The sequence below is a fragment of the Choristoneura fumiferana genome, chromosome 6 (assembly GCF_025370935.1).
Source record: "Choristoneura fumiferana chromosome 6, NRCan_CFum_1, whole genome shotgun sequence".
Taxonomy (NCBI): Eukaryota; Metazoa; Arthropoda; class Insecta; order Lepidoptera; family Tortricidae; genus Choristoneura; species Choristoneura fumiferana.
In genome coordinates, this window is record NC_133477.1 from 5,714,115 (window position 1) to 5,739,246 (window position 25,132).

The window sequence follows — 25,132 nt, forward strand, 5'->3', positions numbered from 1 at the left end:
CACAAGCGGGCCGGCATAAATCGGCACAAGCGGGCGATAAAATCGAATATATGTGGATGAATGTTCAGGGGAAAAGAAGCTCTGCTTTGCCGCGCACATACACTAGGCCGGACTTTGTTAATTCAAAATTACTGCCGATCCGCTTCTGTGTGTAGCATCTCAAACTCCGGCCCCCATTCTCTGAATTGTCTGTCAAACATGTTGCCGTTTTATAAAGATCTTAGCTCTAAATCAAGCTGTCTAATCTCGTATTTTTATTTTGTTTGTAATATCCGAATCATTCTTTGAGTGGGAGTTAATTTTGTTTTGTTTCTCAGGTAATAGACTTCTTCACAACGACGCCGGTGCCGCCAGACGGCGCGCCGCTGCAAGAAGAGAGGCCCAACACTCCCGCGCAAATCCTCACCCAAACCGTCAACCAAGTCGCCGCCGCGCTGGTAACTATACTACGTTACTAGTACCTTGTTACTCCTAAAAACAACTTTAACATCTTAATCTAGTTTTTTAACATTTTAAACTGTCACGCTGTTGTGGATTACTGTGTCAAAGTACTAAAGTGAACCATGTAGAACCGTCGCACTTCGAGTATTAACCCTTTTTTCAGGCAGCGTATATCGACGACATAAATCTACATAAATATTTTACCTTGCTCCCTTTACGATATGGTACAAAATCAATTGAAGGATATGAATTCGGAGATGAGCGATTAGCCAGTCCTAAAGGTGTATTTCGCAATTTGAAATTCGATGTTCGCATCGTACAGTCAACTACAAAGATACCGATAGCCGTACCGAAATCACAAAAAATATATATACACGACCATATTGTTAAGTAAATAAGTCGTGTATGCATACTTTTGTAACTTTGGCCGTATCAATCTCTTTGTATTTGACTGTACCATCTGCGAGGTGTCTTGCGGGAATGTTTCTCGTTTTTTGTTCGTTTAAAAATCCTTCATGTAATGTGTCGTCACATCACAAGACCTTGCAAGGTATCCTGCCCACACCAAATTTTCGTAGTATAAGGCTTGATATAGTGCATCAGTTTCCGCCACCTCCAAAGCTAGGTGTTGTTATCTTTTGCAGGTGGTGCTGGCAGAGGAAGAGTTGGTGGTGATAGACCTGTGCGACGCGCGCTGGCGGCCGCTGCGGCTGCCGTACCTCGTGTCCATCCACGCGTCAGCCGTCACCACCATGCAGCTCGTCGACAACATCGCGTCTAACGTCTATGATAACATCGTCGCTGCTGGTCAGTACTACCGCTGTAACCTCACTTTTGTTCTGATTCTGACTGATTTAGGTTAGCTAGAAAAGATCCCTTCTAGGGATAAGTTCGCCTTTGTACTCTTTTGTTTTGTTGTTTTCTTTTTGTGTTTTATGTACAATAAAGTATTTACATACATACATACATTATCAATAACCGTGATGCAAAACTGAAAAATAACGTTAAATATTCAATATCTGTTGAAAATTAAGAAAGATACGAGCGATTGAAGTTTGCATTATATCTCTTTGTAGGACTCTCTATGGTCGTCGTGGGTTATAATTTGTCGCCGAAAATATTTTTACGAAATGACTCATTTCCCAAGTGGATGGATGAACGTTTTTTTTTTAGTTGTAAGTGCTTCAGGATTGTTATAAAACTAACCTAACCTATAGGGTTCTACAGACTAGTTCTAATATATGTATATCCTGCATAGATTACAGTCATATGAAACAGTTGGAAAATTATTAATTTAGGAAAAATATCTTCAGCAAAAACACAGGATCCCGTCGTCGTGTCATAAGTAGTCGTAAATTTTAATTTAAAAAAAAGCCTTTCATATCTCGATGGAATTAATATGCATTTTAACAAATAAAATAAAATGCTTCCATATTACCTTTAGCCGAAACCGAAATCGAATGTTCGATCGGATACTAAATAATATCGGGTAAATAATATTGTGGCGTTCAATAAAGAGTCATTGAACCGTATTGCACCAGGCCAGCAGCAAACAGAGAACATATACTCTGAGGCGGCGTGGCCGATCTCCGGCGGCGAGGTGGGCGGCGAGGCGCGGGCGGAGCGCCGCGTGCTGCTCACCGGCCACGAGGACGGCTCCGTGCGCTTCTGGGACGTGTCCGGCGTCGCCATGACGCCGCTCTACAAGTACACCACCGCGCAGCTGTTCAGGTGAGGACTCCAGCGGTGAACCGGGTGGGGTTGCTATGACGATTCGCCAATCACTAAGGGCGTCCGCTGCGTTAAGCGGGTCCACGGCGCGGGCGCAGGCGGGGCGAGCTGTTTCATGTCATCGAAACAGAACAGCGGGTGCATGAGCGGGTGAGCTGCTTTATTAGATGATAGGAAACAGCACGCCACGCGGGCGCCAAACCGTGCACCCGCTTAACACAGCGGACGCCCTAACTCGGAATAAGGGAAAATTGAGACCAAAACTGAATCTTGAAAATTGGCTCTATTAAACAAGGTTGTAAAATTAAGTTAAAATATTCCAGCAATCGATTAGGCAAGTTTCAACAAAGTTTTTTTATTGGATGCTTTCGACTATTTTGCGGACTTTATAAACCTCGTTTAAGCATTCCTAGAAAACATTTACATGACATGGGTGTTCAGACCCAACCACTGAAATGTTCGATGTTAGTTTTACAACACCGTGGCAATAGCTAATTCATTTGTTTAACAGTTCCAAACGGCCCTTCCTTTTTTAATCTATGTTATCGTCCCTAAACTAATTTGTACCATCGATACTTATAATGTTAAGAGCCTCTGCTTAAAGTTACCAGCACAGAGGAAGCTAGGCAGAAACTAGGCGAAACCTAAAAGTGTTCTGTGTTGGCGACAAACAAAAATTAAATAAACAAAAGCTAATGCTAAAATTTTGTCAGTCTAGTTTTCCATAGCCAAAGTATTTCTAAATTAAGAAACCTCGATCTATTAACTTAATTACACTGATTTGCGAATGGCTTTGGCTTTATTAGAGTTCGGCGAAGCCGACATGTCAGAGACGCAATGGAATGAAATGTTCTTCTTCAGAACATCATTTGTTTTGCTATTTTCGTCGTACACCATGAATGTAGCTTTACTAACAAAATAAATATTCGTTAATGCAAATCGTGTTTGGGTGTGTCTCATAGGCAACATGTCATGGAGGTGACAAATAGTGACAATAACTAACTAACACAACATGCCATTTTAAGTTAACAGTATCTAAATGCAGGATAATTTATAAAAATACATATTTGTGATGAACGGAATGCTGTGTCAACCCGTGTCACTGCTTTTGTGGAATTCATGTCGTGCTGCTGTTGTGACACCCAATAAACGAAGAGCCTAAGCCTGCGTATCCACCAAAGCTGTGCGAGGTAACTAAGCGATATGCAAGGAAAAGAACAGCAATAGGATAGCTTCATTTTCCTGGCCTCGCTCAGCGCTTCGTTCGTATTGGTGGTTTTCCCTCACACATCGCTTAGCCATCTAGCACAGCCATGGTGGATGTTCAGCCTAACAGTCCTCTTTTGCTTATCGCTTACTGCAAAGCGGGCTGAAACGATCTTCTCCGAGGTAAAACTAACAACTGTAAGCATGAAGCACTTTTCCCACTACTAGCTTAGGAAAAGGAAGAAAATTCTGATACACTCTAATAATTAACTAACTGACTGTGAGACATATGGATTCATATGAATTTTAAAGCCTTTACTATATGCAGCCCTCTTTATGTCAATTTGGCTTCTCTTAGTGCCGTCCTTATTTATCAGTAAAGCATATATTTGGCTTTACTCTTTTACATTACGACTTCGGCTTTAGCTTGATTACTGGAACTTGCAATTTTCCAAACCTACAGGACCAAATTTTTGTTGATAGTTCGTGTTAATAACTTCTTCGCTGGCACTGGGATAGGTGCCTAATTTAAATTTATTTTGCTGGCATGCTTACAATATTTCACTTTTCATTTAATTTATAATGCTTTACCAACAATGTCACCACCACTTTATGAAAAGTACAACAGTACAGTACAGTACAGTAGTGTATTTAAATTTAAACAAAATACAACATGCTCTTTTTTTTAAGTCTGTCTCTATGCTTACGGCTTATTATGTTTTAATATGTTCCGTGTATTTTCCTTCTTACAAAATATAAGCCCGTCTAAGTTGGTATTAAAACATGTATTTGTTTTTACAGCGGTGAAGAAATATGCGAGAATAACGACAGTCAAACGGACGAGGAAGAGTGGCCGCCATTTAAAAGAGTTGGCACTTTTGACCCCTACAGCGACGATCCTAGGCTAGCCGTCAAAAGGGTTAGTGTGTACTTTGAGTAAGCATGGAGACTGTCTACTCTATTTGTTGTAAATGCTGAAATCCGTCTATACACGAGCTGTAAGGCAGCGTTTCCACCAGAGCTGTGCTGTGCGAGGATAGGCAAATGAAGCGTTTCTATTGGTTCATGAAAAGTACATTCCTCGCAACGCTTCGTCGCACATCTCTAGTGCCCAAAAAAACCGCGATTATTTAAAGATTCAATGCACCAAAGTACTGAACGTCTAGACTTTATGTTGTGAGTGACTGCTTATCATGGGAAGAACTCTCAATGAGAGTAGGCCGGTCCAGCAGCGTGATGGAAGACGACAGTTAGCGGTGGAACTGTAACGTTTCTGTTGTTGTAGGTGATACTGTGCCCCCTGTCCGGCATGCTGACGATCGGCGGCGCGGCGGGTCACATCGTCATCGCTAGTCTCAAAACAACGGCTAACACTGCCGAAGTTAAGGTAACTGCTGCCACACTTTGCGCGAGGTTAATTGAAAATTGCAATAGTACACCTATATCGAATAGCGGCTTAAATAGTAGCGGTACAGTGATGTACACAATATTGACAGGTCACTGGTGACCATCACCGAGTCAAATTAGTGTGGAGGAGGCCTAAGTCCAACAGTGGACGTCCTACGGCTAATATGACGATGAAAGGTTGAGTCCGAGATAATGTTGATATATGATGGCCAACGTAAAATATGAAAAGTAGAGAAGGCAAAAGTGATAGGTACGTCTTTAAGATAGTAAAAGACTATTTAAGGATGCCTGAATTACCGTCTGAAATATATAGGGATACTTACAACTGCGTAATATGGTTTTTGCAAATACACACACGATCTATCCGCATCTACTTTTACCCAGCTCTCAATTATATTGAACACATTTAATACAAGCTGGCGTAGCAGTTCGGTTTGCACTTTATTTTCAATCACCTGGCGTAAACTTGGGAATCAGAGGTGGTTTAAAAAGACTGTTACCTCTACTTTGCTTTTCTCTATACGCTTCGTGTGTGCTTTCAGTCGGTGTCGGTGAACATCGTGTCGGATCGCGACGGATTCGTGTGGAAGGGCCACGACCAGCTGACGCTGCGGCCTGGCGCGCTCACATTCCCGCAGGGATACCAGGTCAGTGCTCCACCAACTATTTGTAATTTCATTTATTTGACCCTATTCCGTCGATTGAGACAATACGGTAGAATGTTCTCTTTCTGGAGAGTTAGGGCAGGAAATAAAGTAATCCAAACCAAGAGCTTACTCAAAAAGATGAGGAAAATAGAATATTTCATATTATTAGCTTTATATAAACTTTGCCAATCCTCTCCTTAAAACAATACTTTCAATAGACACCTGGCATTTCTTCTTTCCCACCAATATCAAAACCTCATTAGTTTTCTTTTCCATCCAACTTATCCTCGCAGCAATCTCCCGCAGCACCAATATCGGACAATTTTAGTGAGGCCGAATGTTGTCTCCAGGAGTCAAGTCCGGTTCATCATTGGCTTTGTTTGCTTAGTTGCGCGGGTCCTTCGAACTACCCGCACTTGGTCCAGATTTTTATCGTCACCCCCATCACACTGACAAAGTCTTACGGTCTCGGAGCATGCCAATATGTGATGTGTTTTGTTCCAGGCGACGTCGGTGGTGCAGCTGTCGCCGCCGGCCGCGGTGACGGCGCTGGCGGCGCAGTGGGAGTGGGGCGTGGTGGCGGCCGGCACGGCGCACGGGCTGTGCGCGCTCGACGCGCTGCAGGCGCGTGCGCTCGCGCACAAGTGCACGCTCAACCCGCACGGTGAGTGCACGCGCACTAAGCTGCCAGGACGCTCGACGCGCACTGGTGTCGACAAATAAAAAAAAAAAACATTTTAGGGATAAAAAATAGCTGTTATAAATACGTAACGGGGCACACACATGCGCGCATTCGTACATTTAAACAGATGAAATAAAAATGAGTGAAAAGAGAGAGCGTGAATTTTATTCTCAAAAACATTGGTTCTCATTCATTCTGATTGATCTGAGCCATATACAAAGCAGCCTTACAAATGATTCATCACAGACATTGATGATGAAAAGTTCAAGTTCCCCTTCTGTTATTTTGTTTGATCACGTAACCGTGCGAATGTGAATGCCCTGGCTTCACATTATTTTTGTTGCAATTCAATTTTGATTAACATTGCTGCTTGCCGGACTAATTTTTATCTTTGCCGGAACGTGGTTTACTTGACTTTGCTACTGCCAGGACTCCAGGTCCGACTCTACACAGATGATCCTCCAGTTGGCGTTCAGACAACCTCATTACAATGTTGATTCTGTTTTGTAGACCACAGCGGCGCGGGCGACACGCCGATCTCGCGGCGCAAGTCGTTCAAGAAGTCGCTGCGCGAGTCGTTCCGCCGGCTGCGCAAGGGCCGCTCGCAGCGACGACAGACCACCGCCGCCACACCCACCTCGCCCACACAGGTATACTCTAAAACACACTGCAATAGTACATCACGCGCCTAGTGTACTTAGTACATTGTGTCTTAAGGGCGGTAAATAAGGAATTACGAACGAGAGTCTATTAGAAGCCCGAGTCGAAGACTGAGGGCATAATGAGTCAATGTTCGTAATTCTAGTACCGACCGTGCGACATACAATGTTTTTCATCACATTTGCGAGTAAAGTTGTGTATTTGTAAAAGAAAAACTAATATTTTTACAAATATTGCCGATACCGCTGGCTGCGCTCGTCGTATTTTTTTTTCGCAATTTACAAATTGAAATGATGCTTTATTATAGTATAGTAATAGTAATGTACTATAGTAACAGAAAGTGCAGTACTATAAAACTGAAAATTTTCACGGAACAGATTTTATACTCACAGTTTTACATTGTCTAATGGTCTTATTTTCATCACTTCATATTCCAAACGCGCTCCATAATGTTCCACAAAACTCGTTCCTCCCTCGGTACGTAACCTACTATTGCTTGCAGCCGCCGAAGAAGCCAGCGCCGCCGGCGGAGGACGCAGACATTAAGCCAGTAGAGCGCGCCGTGGAGGCTCGCTCCAACGACGACGCGTTCGGCTCTATGGTGCGGTGCCTGTACTTCGCGCGTACCTTCCTTATCAACAGTAAGTGCTTTCTTACCAAGGCAAGGCCTGATAGGCCTTATTGTCAAAAGCGCGGGCTCTTGCCATCGCTTTCACCATCTCTTTCTGTCACCATCTTACACCGTTAGACAGAAAGAAATAATCAATGCGATAGCAAGCGGTCTCGCGTTAGATAATAAGGCCTCTGGTCTGTCATGCTGGTTACCTTTGATAAAAAAAACTTAGGTCCGTATATTGAACTCCGTTCATATGCCACATCGTTCTTTCAAACATTTTGAATATCACAGATTTTCTACTTAAATGAGCGAACTTAGCTTTCGCGAATCCAAATAAAATTTTCATGCGACTGTTATAATTTTTCGTGCAATTTTCTATAATAAGTAAAGCATATTGGCTCCGAGCGTATCCCAGAATCTTCTCCTTTAAAAACATTGAAATTCTTTAAGTAAACATGCAGTGTTCGAAACATAAAATGCATAGAAACATTTCAAATCTTGAATTGACGCGTACAGTCAATCCTCTTTAAATAATCTTGTGGTATATTATTGTGGTAGTAATAGTAATTTATTTCGCAGCACAAAGCTCGACGCCGACGCTCTGGGCGGGCACCAACAACGGCACCGTGTTTGCTTTCACGCTCACCGTGCCCAACACCAATAAGAGGAAAGATGAGCCCGTGAGTAACACACTCTATTTACAACTTTATATTTTTAGTTGCATCCCAGAGTTTCCAAACTACGGCCCACGAATCAAACATAACTCTGCACGACGTGTTTCCTTTCTTGCTATTGCCTCCACCGCTTGATATAGTGTACCTTTGCACCGCTTTTGATGGTTTTATTCACATTACGATGTATTCTCTCAGTGAAATCTGTCCGGTCCCAGTGTGAACTGAACTTTATTATAATGTGTGATACTACTCTAATTTATTATTTGTTTCGTCAGGTGACGTGCACGCTAGCGAAAGAGATTCAGTTGAAACACCGCGCGCCCGTTATAGGCATAACGGTGTTGGACGGCGCCGCGGTACCGCTGCCCGATCCTCTGGAGGTAAGTCACTTTTTGAACTTATTTACTCGTATGTCGCCCTAAGTCAAGAATGAAGTACAGTGTAGTCCGTTTAGTACGACTTCGCATTTAACAACCAACCGTTTTTAGCGACGTAAGTATAGTCATATGTTTGGTTTTAATATGAGCCACCATGAAAGTACATCCGTTCGTTTATTACGGTCCGGTTAGTACGGCGTAATATCACCGGTCCCTTGGCCGTCGTTATAACCGGATTCTACTGTACCTATATTAAACGACAATAACAGTAATCATTTTACTAATATTTTAACTGCGAAAGTTATAAGTATAGGTTGAGATGCTAAACAAGAAAAAAAATTCGTTGACATTTATCCAATTTTTTTTTTATTTAAAGCGTAGGAGTTTTAAAAATAGTGGAATAGGCATTAATGTGGTGTGGTCCCAGGTGGAGCGCGGCGTGGCGGCGCTGCCGGAGCCGGGCACGCACCGCGTCGTCATCACCTCCGAGGAGCAGTTCAAGGTGTTCACGCTGCCCTCGCTCAAGCCACACAACAAGTACAAGCTAACCGCGCACGAAGGCGCCAGGGTAAGCTACCTTAACACTTCTCTCCCGTAAAACTTGACATTATTCTTTACATATCAGAAGGCGAAGTGCATATTTCGGTTCTATTTGACAACCAGGCTACGAAAATCTTTGTTTTTGTTTTTGCATTATGTACTTAGAGTAAAAACATATGTGACTGAGTGCGTCAACACCATATGCTGAGTCGGCGCCTTTCGCGGCCGTGCCGTGTCAACTTAATTTATATGTTGTTGGTTTTCGTACAATTGTCGCATGTTTGTTAATAAAGTTTTTTATCTATCTATCTATCATAGTTTATGGTCAGCGAAAAATTAAAAAGTTCAAATAGATTGCTGGCTCGCTAGCTCGACAATAATGTCGCAAACAAATTCTATTATTGTCGAGTCTCAAATTTTTTTAAAAGTTAAAGCTACCATGGAAATGTTGGCAGAAGTCGTATACTATACAGCCGACTCAAATGACCGGTATCAGTTATTTTGTTGGAGCTCCGGTCTTTTTTTATTGGGTCTAAAACAGCTTGTGGTGTTTTCGATGGAAAATACGCCTGCAGTTTTTTTTTAAAGGCGGGAATGCTAAAATGTCATAATATATTTTGAAAAAAAGTTTATATTCTAATTTAGAATTCTATACTATTTTTGAGAAAATCTTTATAGTAGTCTCGGCTGGAATAGCAATTACTTGCTTCGTATGAGTGATCTACTATTATTGAACACCAACACATCAAGCCTTCAAAAAAAGAGCGTACAGGTAAAAGGCCGGCAACGCACTTGTGACTCTTCTGGGGTTGCAGGTGTCCCTAAGTGACGGTAATCGCTTACCATCAGGCGATCCGTTTGCTCGTTTTCCCCCTATTTCATAAAAAAAAAATCATAATGTTTTGTTACGTAGGTCCGACGGACGGCGTTCGCGTGGTTCGAGTGCGGCGGGGCGGGGCGGGGCGGGTGCGGGGGCGGCGGGAGGCGCGCCGCACCGCGAGTGGTGCCTGCTGTGTCTCACCAACCTCGGGGACTGCCTCGTGCTGAGCCCCGAGCTGCGGCGGCAACTCAACGCCGCCGCCGTACGGAAGGAGGATATCAAGTATGTGATCCTGCTGAGGCTAAGCGAGTTTAATGAGGTGTCTTGACATTTATGGTAGTTAAAAATACGCGTTAAAGAGCCCATTGTGGCCTATATACAGAATACTTAAACGATTTGAATTTGGAATTTGTATTTGAATAGAGCAGACGATTACAGTTAGTTTGACTGAACACTAGGGTTTGCCCCAAAAATTTTGGCAATAGCCAATTCATAGGGTGCGGGCCACAGTAAGCCCTCACTTTGTCTAATGTGGCCTTTGATCATAAAAATCTGACGACTGCGGCTCTAAAATGTAGTCACGGTTTTGGTATACATCGATCAATGTATGACATTTGTTAATAAATTTAAAAAGTTTTGAAAATCATTTAATCATTTCTGTTTAGGCTACAACCTGCGAAAATATTATGGAAGAATTTGAAGATGTGTTGTACCGTATTATTCTTGATGTAGCTACTTACTTCGTCGTTCCAGAAATATTGATTTTATTCTTCGTTAATGACGGGGTTTATGGACTTCTTCCAATGAGAAGCTTGAAAAACGACGAGCAAAAATTAAGGAAACCGTTGATCAGTTGATCACGTTTTCGTCATCTTCGATATCTTCTGTAATTTCCTAAGGGGCTGTTTCACCATCCATTGATTAGTGTTAACTGGCGGTTAGGTGTGATGCCGTCGCTATTTGTTTTGTTCGAATAGACGGATACGGCATCACATTTAACCGTCGGTTAACGCTAATCAATGGATGGTGAAACAGCCCCTTAATGTTATCAAATAAGTAAACGTAACGTGTTGTTGCAGCGGTATATCAAGCCTGTGCTTCTCGAAGCGTGGCGAAGCTCTCTATCTGCACTCGTCGTCGGAGCTGCAACGGATCACACTATCCGCCACTAAGGTATAACTGGTAGTTTAGAGTTTAAAACGAAACGAAATTAAAAAGATAAAAAAGAGTTTTGTCCCAGTGTTTGGACCAGTCTGTAACCCTTTTTGACGGAGTATTTTCTCTATTGATAATGATGATATGATATCACGCAGGTGACAGTGGCACAGTGCCACGTCCTGCTGGCGCCGTGGGCGGCGGAACTTCGCGGCGCGCCCGAAGACGCGCCGCTCACCAATGGAGAACATAGGGTACGACAATATACAATACAATCGACGGGAATAAACACAAGATAACGAGTCTAATTGGTTGCAATGTTACATAGATGTAACAGTATTTTTTCTTATTGTATACTCAGTGCACAAAGTATAAGCATACATTTGTGGGGCACGTTTTTTGCTAATCAGTATATTTATAAACTTTTTGTCTAGCCGTAGTTTGCAAATTACGGATTTACCATTACCTGTATATTATTAGGAAAAAAAAGAGTTGCAACCAATGTTTAGCGAAATAAGAAATAATTCAGTTCAAAGTTAAATATATTTGTTTTTAATATATGTATATTTATATTCAAAAATATACGTCTGTCTCTTTTTAAAACGCTTTTTTCTACGCAGCAAGTCAACTACTACTTGCGTGTGACGTGACAGAGAGTGGTTCACACCACAGGCCTTAAATGTGACTGTATTTGTTAGCCGGAGGAGAGCGCAGAGGCGGCGCACGACGTGACGGCCGCTTCGGCGGACATCACCGTGGACTCCGTGCGGGACCACACCGCGCCGCCGCCGGAACAGGGCAACGACCTCAACATTAACCTGCAGGTAACAGGCCTCGCATTAACTACCCTCAGTAACATCGGAAATCACTTGCGACAAAAGTGCAGCTCGCCTTATCGATTATCGATTGAAATCAAAATATGCGCTCAATCGAACAGTTTTCTAATGATATGTAATTTAAACAAGCCCTACACAAATTAGTCTCGATATCGTCTGAGCGAAACAAGTTGGAATAAGGGATCTTTTGGAGGTCCTTTACCAAAAAGGGTCAAATAATTGATCCAACAGAAAAAAATATACCCTATGCTAAGCAATTTTTTTAAATGTATGAATGCAGTTTTTCTTGTTACTAAAATCTATGACATGATTCCTAAGAACAGATCTTCGTATGCCTTATAGTTTCAGATTTTCCCATAGTGACCGACGTAAATGTTACAGTCTGTATAAACACTCTCTGGTCTTATAATAGAGCTGCAGCTGTAGTAATATCACCATGGTCATCAAATGGAAAGCCAAATCTCGCGGCTTTTTATCAAATTCTTACCCACGTCAACAGAACTCGCAAGTGAACACAAGCTCGATGGTGGTCAAGACGACGACGCGGACGGCCGTCAACGACAGCAGCGCCGACGGCGACGCCACCACCGCCACCACCACCACGACCACCCACCACCACCACCGCCACCGAAAACAGTGAGTCCGCACCCCGCCCCGCACCAAACCGTCCTGAGGCTACATGGTCGCAGGACGCAGGTCGCAGGCCTCCTCATGCGACTGCTACGAGGGTCGTACACAGGCGAATAGCTCCTACACTCACGGCGAGATCACCCCAGAACCCCTGAGTGAGGTGATGAGTTTCTTGTCTCATCGTTCTTGCCAGTGGTGCCAATTCATTTCTTTTTAAAAAGCGGTGACACGTTTTGAATGAATTTTAAAACACCCTTGATAAAGTCACTAGTTTTTTTGGTAAACCAGACGTTTTAAAGACGCTACATTTAACAAGAATGACGCTAAGTTGGCAACACTTCTTCTTGCTCTCTTGGTGTTGCCTGATCTGTGCCGGTTTTTAACCCTCTTCAAAAGGATTCCACGTGCGAGCAACGACTGAGCTTGCCAAGACTTCTCGCCGTGAGTCTATAGGAGCTATTTTAATGGCCTTGATTTTCCTAAACGCTCTCGCCAAAATGAGCGACAAGCGCTTAGTAGTGAGTGGGTACACAATACAACCGCCTCCGTCACTATTGCCTTTCGGAATGCTCTATCAGACTTGATCAGTGTAACCCACTTGAATCTTTCAATTGCTATTTGCCAAAGAAACCCTTAGATAATACCGTCCTTACGTATATCCCTCTGTTACTGGGTATTTTTACGCTATCCTTTTGACCGGTCTTGATGTAGCGCAGTGGTTATTAGAGCCATATCACGTACACAGATGTGCGTAACGTTTTTAAGAAGCTTTACTTCATAGGAAAGCTCGTGCTAATCTTATGAATCCGCAATAATTAGCAACCTGTTACTTTGTACGCCAAAAATAGCAATACTGTTTTCAACATGAAACACATCCGTGGCTAAATATTTTTTTAGCGTGCGTATATTATGTACGCACAAAACTATGTGCTATAGCTTGTGAACAACATCCAATAACTACATTTTTAGACTGAATTGAAATTGCATGAGAGCGATATTGCCTTGAAATGGCTTCGTATTAAAATATTTTTAACTTTAGCAGAAACCCACGCCAAATATTTATCATTTGGTAGCACTGCACTTCGTGTTTCAAAATTTTCATTTTGTTTATTCCTGTGTTAAGTAGTGTCAAATGCATGCAACTGTGAATTTCTGACCTAAGTTAAATTTTTTTTTTACTCTAAACCGAACGAACTGTCGAATACGACGAAGTGAAGTGCTAGCAATACATTATATTTACAAATTATTATTTTTTATAAGAACTTTGTTAAAACTGCATTAATTTTATGTTTAAGAGGATTGTGTTGTGACGGCTTACCATACAGACGGAGATAACGTTATCCGATTTTGGCCAATTTTTGATATCTTGTTAGTCAACACAAAGCTAGGTTCGTACGTGTCGTTTTTTAAGTATATTTTTCTCTATCTATTTGTAACTAATACTTTTTTTTAGGAAATAGACCGTATAAACCTAGAATTTGTTTTCAAAAATTGGCCAAAATCGTTTAACGTTTATGAATTCGATAATCATCATCACCGTGTCTATGAAATTGCTAGTATTCGCCATTATTTCACAACCCTCTTAAGTAATATTGGCCACACAGTTTTGTTATGATTGGTGCGTTTTATTACCATTTTTTTTATTAGCCATTTTCTATGTCCCACTACTGGGCAAAGGCCTCTCCCTCGGATTTCCAAGTTTTATAGTGTGGCCAGCATTACTTGCTTCGTACACCAACCATATTTATATTTATGTTTAATGTTTGTTTCTATGTTTGACGGGCGCTTTGTGTTTTTGTTTGTAGTCCTAGAACACAGTCGCGAGGAAGGAGTCATCACCCGCATTGAGGTATCCCACACTTTGCTTTAATATTTATATTATTCTTAAACCTAATCAAAATTCAATTACCTTGCATGATCTTAAACTATTTTACGTAATTATTTAGCTTTTCCAATCCAATTTTATGAAGCTTCAACAAGCGTCTTTTGTCCAGGAAAATATAATTAACTTGTTGCTAACAATCTCGCTGTTGTCTACTAACAAAAATATCGCAATGTTGTGGCGTCCGCAATTGTCCGTTCTGATCAACGATTTCATTACCTATATCAAAACATCATCAAACCAAAGTGAGAAGAGTCGTGTGAGTTTTCATACAGACAATAATCGCTCAATAAATTTAATCGTTCTTGATCGTTATTTTTGTCCGTTTAGTGAGTGCAACAAAACAAAAAATATGTAGTCCATAGCTTTTTGAAGATTTCATTTTATTTCGATAGGTATATTTAGAATATAACTATTGAGTTGTATTAATTACTTCTTAATTATTATGTGAAATTCTGTTACCAATTTAGTTAATTATAACGTTTAAGACTGTTAAATTGAGACACATTTGTTTGTATGAAGATTATAGTACACCACTCTCATCTACACGGTTAGCACGATGGCGACTCGTTTTATCGCACATTGCGTCTCTTTCTAATATAGTACAAAAGAGACAGATACTGAGCGAGAAAACGACGCCCGTGCCGTCCGTTATCTCCATACAAAGTGTAACTTTCAAGTTTAAAAATCGTTCAGAGCCGGGCAGTTCGCGGCCGCCACGCGTAGTCGAGAAGAACGTGCGGTGGTACTCATAAGGCGCGTTGCACACAGACGGGCACCGTGACGGTCCCCGCCGGGACTGACCCCAAACTCATCCTGGAGATGTTCGACCGCCAGCGCTCGCCGCTGGCCGTGCCCGTCGCGCCCGCCGGCGCCGAGACCAACTAGACCTTACGCCCCGAACAACGGACCTTATTTACAAAACTACATTCATAATGCAACGACACTTGCGGTGCGCTGATTTTCCGTATCGTACAATCAGGATTGGATAGACATTTGGTTGGACGGCGCTGAAAGTACCGCGATTTTACGCATATCTTTGTATTGTGAGTTTATTTTAAGGCGTTTTTGGTTATTAGTAAAGCTTAGAGAAAGGGGACAAGAGGACTGACGAGCGCTCTTTTCGAAACGTTTGGCCGTTCATTTAAAAAAAGTCTAAGGTGTAATCCAGTTAGTGCGTGGATTGGTAGTTAAGTTTTGTGCATCAGTAAGTTTTGAATATCTGTACGCGTGACAGTCCTCATGTCCCTCGTTTCAAAGGTTTTTTTTTCGCGTTATTTACGCTAAAGTACGCAGACAGCGGGGAATGTTTATAAGTTTTATTTTTGTTCCAATTTATTGTATTTTTTTATTTATCGATTAATTTGTTTGAGGCGTGTCCGGAGACTCGTCTTATTTCATTTCTAATACGTCAAAAAACTTTTCTTGTTATATTTAACCTGTATTTAACTATAGCTACTCTTACTGCCTTCTTTTACAATGGAGATTCCTACCGATAAAACGTTTATTTAGGACCTTATTATTATAAATTATATTCGATAAGAAAAATTATTCCACATTTTTAACAATAATGTTTTTTTGGAAAGTTTAAATTTCAACTATGTACTTGTAAATTATTATCTTTGTATATTTCCATTTGTTAGATTTTTATTTCCATCGGTAGCATTAAGAGTTTGATACTTATTACGCAATGAATAGTTTTAACTTTATTGCCTGTCAATTACGTTAGCATGCGTGTGTACTTTATTTCGTAACTATACTTTGGATGTAATTTTCTGTTGGAAGTAGGATGGCATTTATTTATACATTAATTTAATAATGCAAAAACCGCTCCGACGACTCGTATGTACTTAACGATTGTTCGGAACTTCAATAAAGCTGTTGTATCGTGATAAATTCATGATTTGCATCCCTTGCACGTTATTTGAGTACAAACCCGAGCGCCATAGCAACGATAGTTGTACAGCAATGCTGCAATATGATTGTGGATTGTTTTAATATTTATAGTTAAGTGAACAATGTGAATTGATGTACCAACCTAGCTTAATTAAGTTAAACTTTCAGACATTCAAGTGAATGTGATGTGCCTATTTATTTCTTTTTTTATAATGATGAGAATTGTATTTAGGTAAATAGTAATAAAACGTTTTGACAAGTAGTTAATGACTAGAGTATTTTATTATAGTTAGCGTTAAGTTGCAGGTCAAATCAGAGCAAAACCACGTTTTATTGTCGATTGTTTTAACGTTAGATTTTAAACATTACAAACGTTTCATTTGGATTAAATTGTATATTCAGTAAATAATAATTTTATTAAATTATAATGAATGGAAAGTTTTATGCAATATTTTTTTAACTTTTTTTGTAGAGATTTTTTAATTTTATATTTACTGTTTTGCGATTTTAACACTATGTACCTTATTTGACTGTTCGGCGTCGCGGCGGGGGGAAGGAGGCAGCTGTCGGAGCGAGCGGGACGACAACATCACAACTTTGTGATAATAAGGAATGAGCTTTGTTCTAAACTTGTATTTTATTAGAGTAAGTTGAATGTGCCTGTTTCATTTTAAGGGCTTATTAAACAACTTATTCGGTCTTGAACTACTTAGTATTGGTATACTGTAACTGTCGAGCGTCCTCGACCGATGTCCAGATCGCTTTTTTTTATAATTATAACTGTACAATCTTCTCTACCTAGTATGGCATTTTTAAATATTTGATACGACAATTTGTATCCAATGTTCTTACGCAAAATAAATGCTAAGATAACATTTCGCTGTTTTCTTCTGAAACCTGAAATATTCGAATAAGATTGACATATCATTGCACTACACATATTAGTAAATCTAGCACTATTAAAATTTGCTTGTTTTATTTTTGAGAGATGTATTGAAATATTCCTTTGAAATGATTAACGAACGAGTCAGGCCTTTTCTGAAACGCTTCTGATATTTCATGTGACGTGATGCCGTGTACCTAAGTGTATTTATTTTAAATCTACCGAGGCAGCATCACAGATTTCTGTAACGTAAAGTACTTATATCAGATAGTGATGATACATTTATTTTTCAATACAACCAACCGGGTTCGATTCCCGGACCGAGTACTTTTTTTTATGTTATCAATTTTTCTTTTCGCTAAAGTCGTTGATTATGGTTCCTTTTATACATGTGTATGTGTTATATATATAGTTTCAGACTTGCCTATTTATTGTGAATGTTTCAAATCTTCCACATTGTTGTCTTCCACCTTGGTTATAGCGAATATAAAGGTACTGATAAAATTACTAAATTTTAAAGATCGATCCACGATTATAAGATTTATAAGTCAGGAACGTCCAACTAGTTTTTTTAGAGATCGCTGACCTCATTATGTTGAAATTGTCCAGCCGTTTAGACTACAGAGGCTAGAGGGTGCTAAATAAAAATATACATATACACATACATACATAATATACAAACGATCGAAAAACATAACACTTCTTCGATGGCTTTGGCTTCTTGCAGGATTGATCATGACCTTGGAAGCTGATTTCTTTCTAATTTAGTACCAGTCGTGGCAGTGGTACAAATAAAAGAAAATGGAGTGAATGAAAAAAAAGAAGTGTTTTTACCGAAATTGAAGAGGTTTTTTTCCAGCGATAAAGTTCAACATTTTCAGCTTTATCGCTATATATCACGTCACCAGATTTGACACTGGAAACGAGCGTTGAACAATTTCATGTGGCCGCGGTCTAATCTAAATATGCCTCAGAGCTGTCAAAACAGTGTGACGCTGACTGACGTTGACATTTCCGTACACAGAAAGACGGAACACGTAAACCTGTTTTTAGCTAATTATTCCGTTCTATCCACATATCAAACAAAAATAATATCTTCAAAATGAGTATTTGTAGAACCTGTCTCAAGACACCAGCTAATAAAGACATATCAGGCCTGGAAAATGACATAAATGAGGATAACAAGAACTACCTCGATATCATGTTGTTTTGCTTAGATATTAAGGTAAATATCACGAAAACTGCAGGATTTTAAATTGTCTTACAATTTTATTATTATTTACGTTCATTCTAGGTTAATCACAATTCAAATGTTACAACGAATCTGTGCCTCAGCTGCTACAAAAAAATTATTTCTTTTTATAAGTTCAAAGAACTTTCTCTGAAAAACGATGCCTATTTGAAATCGATTAACCCAATAAAAGAAGACAAAGAAGACATACTTTTAGATGACACTGAGATCAAAAATGAGAACTGCTCTGTTTCCGATGCAGACAATATAGAAAATTTTGCAATAGAAGTGAAGAAGGAAATAGAAGTTAAAGATGAAGATGCATTAGCAGAACTCCAGTCAGATGATGAGCTTTTGAGTGTTATTAAAAAAGCTAAGTATGGCAGTATTACCAATGAGACCAAAGAAAATGGTAAGAAAAATCATACTCAATTTCCAATAATGCCTAGCAGGGCCTTATTTTTTACCCGACAGCCCGAAGAAGGATTATGTTTTTCGAGTGTATGTATGTATGTCCATTTCTTTGTCCTCGCTGCAGCCTAAACAGCTGGACGGATTGTAACATATGAGGTATCATTGGATTTGTCATAGCTGTCGGAGTGACATAGGGTATATAATATTTCAATATGGTGTCTGCAAAAAAAAAATATGGCAAAGGAATAAAGAATATATTTTGTATAGTAACAATATGGGATTCAAATGAAAGCTAATATTTAGCCCATTCTAAATATATATGGGTTATAATACTTTTAATCCACTATTTTCACAGAAATATAAAAAAGTATAAAATAAAAAACATTAAATTTAAAAGTCAATAAACCCAACTGCCTTAAAAACTAAATAAATAATAATATGGAAGGCTGGATACCGGATACTGGCCAGATATCCGTTGCATCTCTACTCTTTACATTTGATACTGGCATCAAGTTATAAGCTGCCTGCATATCCAACCCTAATTTTTATTATTTCACACACTTAGATTGACAGCAGTATCAACTCAAAATATTACACCATTTTAATTTGAAGCTATATTTAATTTCTGAAAGGCCTAAATTAGAATGCTGTATTATGTTCATATGTTTAATGTACAATAAAGAGTTACAATACAATACAATATTTTGATAAACGCCTTTTCAATCTAGATGTGTGATTTATTATTTTACTCAATGGGGGCTATCGCGTATGAATTCGCCACTAGAGGCGCCAGTGTAGCGTGAGGTCTCCGAAATGTCAAATCTCATAGTTTTTGGGTGAGCTTCGCGGGTTTATTTATAATTAGAATAATTTGCAATATCTGGAATTAATTATGGCAAATATGCGTTCCGGGGCAATGAATGTCTGTGTTTTGAGACAGTTTTGTCTTTCGGAAACCTTTGTCCTCCCTTTTTTCTGAACAAAACGGGGACTATGCAACACTGTGGCATGTTCGATATTTTTATGGTACGGCTTTAAGGTGTATTAAATATGATTTTAATGTAAACTTTGTTTTCACGCCCGTAATAACAGACTTTGAAAGCCATACTTATAAACGTCACGCAACAGTGCGCCATCTAGTGAGACAAAAAACGATAGCCCTCATTACCAGAACATGTAGTCTCAGCACTGCATGTGAATCAATTTAAGAACAAGCTAGACCAACACATTAACAGTACAAAGAATACTTGACCAAGGAACAGCTGCCTGATAATGAAAATAATAATAATAATAACTAGTCGATCACTCAGCACGCTACTGCGGCGCATAACTACTCGCGATTTGTCGATTTTTGTTGCTAGCTTCAATCACCTTTTAACATTAACTTAATTTCAATAGAATCTGACTATTTTGTAGATATTTTAAGACACCCTAATATAGGCACACTTAATTATGTATGTCCCTGTTGATGTGATAATAATGTAAAAGGAATCAACAAATAATAATAGTCACATCACCAAGATCTAGGCAACCCGGTGTTCATATTCGTTGGCTGGAAGTGTCTACAGGATTGTCAGATTCTATTGAAATGGCGTTTAAGATACTTATCCAAAATTAGTCGAAAATGTTGTTAGTCAAGCACTGGGTTGCAATCTAAAACTTTTTAATGTAAAGATTTCTTTTAGTACCAATCCCCAAAATATATGCCCGTTCAAAGAAAAAAAAACTAAAATATGAAAATGATAAGAATAACGGACGTCAAGTCTGCGAGGAGTGTGGGAAGTCAGTTCGCAACCTGAAGGATCACGCAGTGCAGCATCAGCCCAAGTCAGAACGAAGGAAACTTCCCTGCAAAGTGTGCCCCAAGGTGTTCACTAACTACAGCGCTCGCAGCAGGCACTATAAGATTAAGCATTTAGGCCTTAAGAAAAAATGTGATATATGTGATAAGGGTAAGTCAATTACTTTACTCATTTAATATACTTGTTAAGCTACTACTACACTACCTACTACTACTACTACTACTGCTACTTTAACATTTGGTTTAATCGTCCCAGCCCTATAATACGTCAACCTGCTGGGAACAGTTCTCACAAAGCTTCACACACACCATTGAATAGTTTTCCTTCACCATAAAGCTCATGGTAAATTTCGAATGTTCACACATGAAGTTCGAAAACTGAGAAATGCGAGCCCGGGTTTGAACCCATGATCCTTTGCTTGATAGTCTAAAGGTGAAACCACTAGGCCACCACATTTATATATTTAGTTCGTTTGAGTGAACTGTCTGATCTTACCTTAACATAAAGCTCTGTTTACAGAGGTAGTGAGCCTCAGACAGCACAAGCTAGTGGTGCACGAGGCGGCGCAGCTGCCGTACGGCTGCGTCCCGTGTGGCCGCCGCTTTATCTCGCAGTCGGCGTTGGAACTGCATATGACCACGCACACAAAGGACCGCGCGCATGAGTGCGATGTGTGCCAAAAAAAGTTCAGAGCGAGAATGCATCTTTTGTTGCATAAGTGAGTGTGAAACCTTTGTAATAATATTAAGGGACGGAAGGTCCTCGACTGGAGACCACGAACCGAAAGACGAGGCGTTGGCAGGCCTCCCACTAGGTGGACTGATGACATCGCGCTATTTGGCAACCGGTGGATGCAAGTGGCGAGTTCCGAATACTGCAATAATAATGCATGCATGTGTAATAATATTATAATAATAATTATTAACCCAAATAATATCCCAAATAACTATCAATGTACATAATTTTCTTGATAATTGCCAAACATAATTTTGCCACTTTGTTAAATAAAGATTTTCAATATCAATGTTTAGCGACTTATTTACGAGTGAGGTGCGATAGCATAGCGAGCAATCAAACGATCGAACGAATTTAAAGACCATTTTTTTTTATTTCAGACGACAAGTGCATGAAAAAGAAAAGAGTCATATGTGTCAATTTTGCTCAAAGACTTTCTTCAAGAAGTACCATTTACAAGTGCACTTAAGGTAAGACTTAAGACATGGGTAATTTCGACTCCGAGAAGTGATCTGTATGCTACTATGAAAATCGAAGTACGTATCGTACTGTCCCTCTCACTCTCCTATGAAATAATATTCCCGTCAGCAGGACGAAACGATACGAACTTCGATTTTCGAATTTCGCAGTAGCCCTACTGATTCACTGAATCCAGATACAATACCGGAACCGAGTCATCTTATCGACTCCGACACCTTTATTGAATGCTTTCGAGCGATCATTAATTTTATCTGTTTCGATTCCGCTCCGTCCGATCCGTCTCACTCTGAATCGGTTCGGTACCGAGGTACCTATTGAAGTGCCGATTAGTCAGAGCGACTCTTTTTAATCTGTGAATCACTTCGAATTTCCTGGCGTACCGGCTCGGCACCCGGCCGGACATATCCGATCCGATGTGATTGAACGAAAGCGTCTAAAGCGTCGAAAATACTAGCGTCGCATCAACTCAGCTCTGGGGTCATAAAACCGTGTTCCAAACCTCTCGCTCGCGATTGAGAGGTTGGAAACGTGGTTTTAAGCCCCAAAGCTCAGAATGATAGCTAGCTATGCTGGTATGGTAACTCCTCGGAGTCGGTAAGATTTGAAAGAATCGCGCAGTATTGTGCAAAATATAAAAAAAAGGTTCAAAGTAAATTTTATTCAGGATCGAAGTACACCTAGCGACATCTTTAGGTGTCGCTGTCGTATTAGGCACGACCGCAGATGACACCTTTAGGTGTCTTTGGCGTTGAAAGGGTTAAGCAATGTAATTTAAAGATATTATGTAAGATGTTGTAATGTACCTAAGATATGTAGAAGACAATCTGTGTTCCGCAGAAGCCACACAAAGGAGAAACCTTACTCTTGCCAGCGCTGCGGCAAGTGTTTCTCGTCCAGCAGCACTCTGCGCAACCACCGCACCATCCACAGCGACGTCAAGCAGTTCAGCTGCCAGCTCTGCGACATGGCCTTCGCCCGCTCCAAGTCAGTCCTCATAAAATAGTGTTAAATATAAGTTTGACGCACAAGGTTGACGTAGTCACATTTTTGGAGTAGGTACAGTCGAACAAATTGAATCATGACCCAGGGTGGAACCTTTTAAGAAACAATTTCACGATAATTTGCTTGACAAAAGTATGTACCTGTCCAGGATCTTTTTAGCAAATCCATATCTAATATATTTTCTAATTAGACAGTGACAAAAAAAAATTAAACAAGTATACTCGGCTACCGGATACTGAGAGCTTATCGCAAAAACTAGTTAACTCGTCTGTTGGGCTGAAAGGGTAAACATTGAAATTTGAAATGACAGTGGTGGGGTTTTCCAACTTTCACATACAAACAAAAACAAGTACGTGAAAAAAGACGAGTAAATAAATTTGCGAACGTGAAAAACCGCGATGTGAAAATTCACTTCTTAGAACTTTTTTTCTAACAAATCACAAGATCACTAAATTAAAGTTTTAACCGAATTATTTAATCTTTGTTATATATACTCATTATCCCGAAACAAATTTAATATTTTGCCTATATTGAAATGTTCAAAACCAATAGAAAACTGTCTAGGGATAAAAAAAATATCCCTAGGCAATTTTGATTACTGTATATTGGCAAATTAAAGAGTTGTCTTATACCGTATTGTTTTAAACAACAGCTATCTGAAGAACCACATGATCAGCCACACTCGGGAGCGGCGGCACCCGTGCCAGTACTGCGGCCTGCGCTTCGGCCGCTCCGATCACCGCAAGCGGCACGAGTGGACCGCGCACCAGAAACATTACGTCGCCAGCGCCACTTAGGCCACCTCACCGAACACTATTCGCCATATGTAGTGGCAATAGCGATTGGACAATTTACAGGGGTTAGTATCACTTTGTCTAAAAAGCAGCTAATCTAAGTAGCAAGTAGTCTAAGAAGCAACTGGTCTAAGAAGTAACTGGTCTAAGAAGCAACTGGTCTAAGTAGCATGTAGTCTAAAAAGTTCCCCGAATGTCTACTCGGTCTCAGTTCATCCATTCCCTGGTTTGTATATTTTAATTTTAGCGGAGCTCCTATTCCGCGTGGGTGAGGTGCGCGGCTTGACACTACTCTTAACCTATGTTTATTCCAGTTTCCGACACAAACAGATTAGAATCACTTGCTTTTTAGACCACTTACTACTTAGACCAATTCTTCAACCACTTGCTGCTTAGATCAGCTGCTTTTTAGACGAAGTGATACTGACGTGTTGTTGACAGCATCAATCGAGATGCGCTGTGAAAACGGGTTTTCCCGAGTTTTCTTCTGGTTTTCAGAGCTAAAATAACGTGTTTTTATCGTCTATGCACTTGGCCAGTTTTTATGAAAGTTAGAATTATTTGATGCTGTCAATTGGGTACTCTACGATGGTACGAAACCCGTCATTACGAGTCCGACTCGCACTTGGATTATCTTCTGCGGGTTCATTTATTATTGTGTACTTTAAATTTTATCGTCGTTCTCAGATATGTCAATAAAAATGTTGATTTGATACTGTATATACTAAAATTAAACAATCTTATTTTAAAAATCGTTAATGACAGTAGAAGCTTTTTGAGGTGCTGCAAAGCACATAATGCGTTAAACTGGCTGCTAAATAAAAATAGGTCATAAAACGCTTATATTATTATGTATGTGTTGTTGGCACTGAATGTGTTCTTTGAATTGAAGTCTTTGAGAACGGCAGTGAAAAGTCATCCCTGCTGTAATAGCAGTCAACTTTGCACTTTCGCCGTACTTTAGAATATAAAGTATAGCGAAAGTGCAAAGTTAACTGCTTACAAAGTTGTGATAATTACACAAAGCACGACTTAAAATAGCAGAACGAGGATGAAAAAGAAATAAAAATGTGCATGCATTGTTGCCAAGTAGGTACAACCATTTTTATGTCAAAAAGCTGCCACAACTGTGATGAAAAAGTGGTGAACTCATTTAATTTCTGCACTTTTATGTCATTAACGTTTTTTACTACTTATAAATATAACTTCTTTTTATGATGTAAGTTAAATACGTCATAATATCATGTTTGTAGCTTGGAGTTTGTATTTTTGTTAAGAGTTCTAAATTATTATGGTTAAGAATATGGGTGTGTTAACGAAAATACAGTTCAAAATAAATTATCTATATACATTTGTTAGAAAATCGTTTCAATTCAAAGCCCTCATACAACATTTTTTTTACCTAAATTAACTACGTAGCCCTGGATCTTAACACAACTAACCCAACCTATGTAAAAAATAAACTCATCGATTTTTCCGTCAAGTCTTGCTCTATACAAAAAGTTCTTTGAAAAAGTTGAAGTTAGAACAACGATTTCTCTGCAATTTTTTTTATATAAAACTGACCGTGATTGACCCCTATTGATTTTAG

General features: G+C 39.8%; 2 protein-coding genes across 3 annotated transcripts in view; both read left to right on the forward strand.

Moving 5' to 3' along the window:
* l(2)gl (LLGL domain-containing protein l(2)gl) overlaps positions 1-17,075 on the forward strand; it is a 132,131-nt gene extending 115,056 nt beyond the window's left edge. The window contains 21 exon segments of the mRNA XM_074088964.1: positions 318-437; positions 1,086-1,248; positions 1,983-2,172; positions 4,180-4,297; positions 4,664-4,765; positions 5,328-5,432; positions 5,937-6,096; positions 6,625-6,764; positions 7,277-7,415; positions 7,970-8,070; positions 8,340-8,444; positions 8,869-9,009; positions 9,895-9,933; positions 9,935-10,083; positions 10,881-10,974; positions 11,115-11,210; positions 11,655-11,780; positions 12,292-12,405; positions 12,407-12,428; positions 14,228-14,271; positions 15,076-17,075. Coding sequence (XP_073945065.1) covers positions 318-437; positions 1,086-1,248; positions 1,983-2,172; positions 4,180-4,297; positions 4,664-4,765; positions 5,328-5,432; positions 5,937-6,096; positions 6,625-6,764; positions 7,277-7,415; positions 7,970-8,070; positions 8,340-8,444; positions 8,869-9,009; positions 9,895-9,933; positions 9,935-10,083; positions 10,881-10,974; positions 11,115-11,210; positions 11,655-11,780; positions 12,292-12,405; positions 12,407-12,428; positions 14,228-14,271; positions 15,076-15,192 — 2,385 coding nt within the window. The 3' untranslated portion in view covers positions 15,193-17,075.
* Positions 17,076-18,058: 983 nt separating this feature from the next.
* Positions 18,059-24,350, forward strand: LOC141428907 (uncharacterized). Of its 2 annotated transcripts, none has more exons than XM_074088962.1 (7): positions 18,059-18,308; positions 18,378-18,726; positions 20,414-20,680; positions 21,038-21,248; positions 21,646-21,735; positions 22,583-22,729; positions 23,400-24,350. In XM_074088962.1, the coding sequence occupies exons 1-7, from the start codon at positions 18,186-18,188 to the stop codon at positions 23,542-23,544; spliced, it is 1,332 nt and encodes a 443-aa protein (XP_073945063.1). In that variant the 5' UTR covers positions 18,059-18,185; the 3' UTR covers positions 23,545-24,350. The 2 variants fall into 2 exon arrangements, with proteins under 2 accessions (XP_073945063.1, XP_073945064.1); XM_074088963.1 differs by having other exon boundaries at positions 21,050-21,248.
* Positions 24,351-25,132: the final 782 nt, after the last annotated feature.

Bases quoted from the DNA above. Each gene is read 5' to 3' on its own strand.
- LOC141428907 (XM_074088962.1), top strand. From the start codon at position 18,186: ATGAGTATTTGTAGAACCTGTCTCAAGACACCAGCTAATAAAGACATA. The intron at 18,309-18,377 runs GTAAATATCACG...CGTTCATTCTAG, and splicing joins TGTTTTGCTTAGATATTAAG to GTTAATCACAATTCAAATGT. The intron at 21,736-22,582 runs GTAAGACTTAAG...TGTGTTCCGCAG, and splicing joins CATTTACAAGTGCACTTAAG to AAGCCACACAAAGGAGAAAC.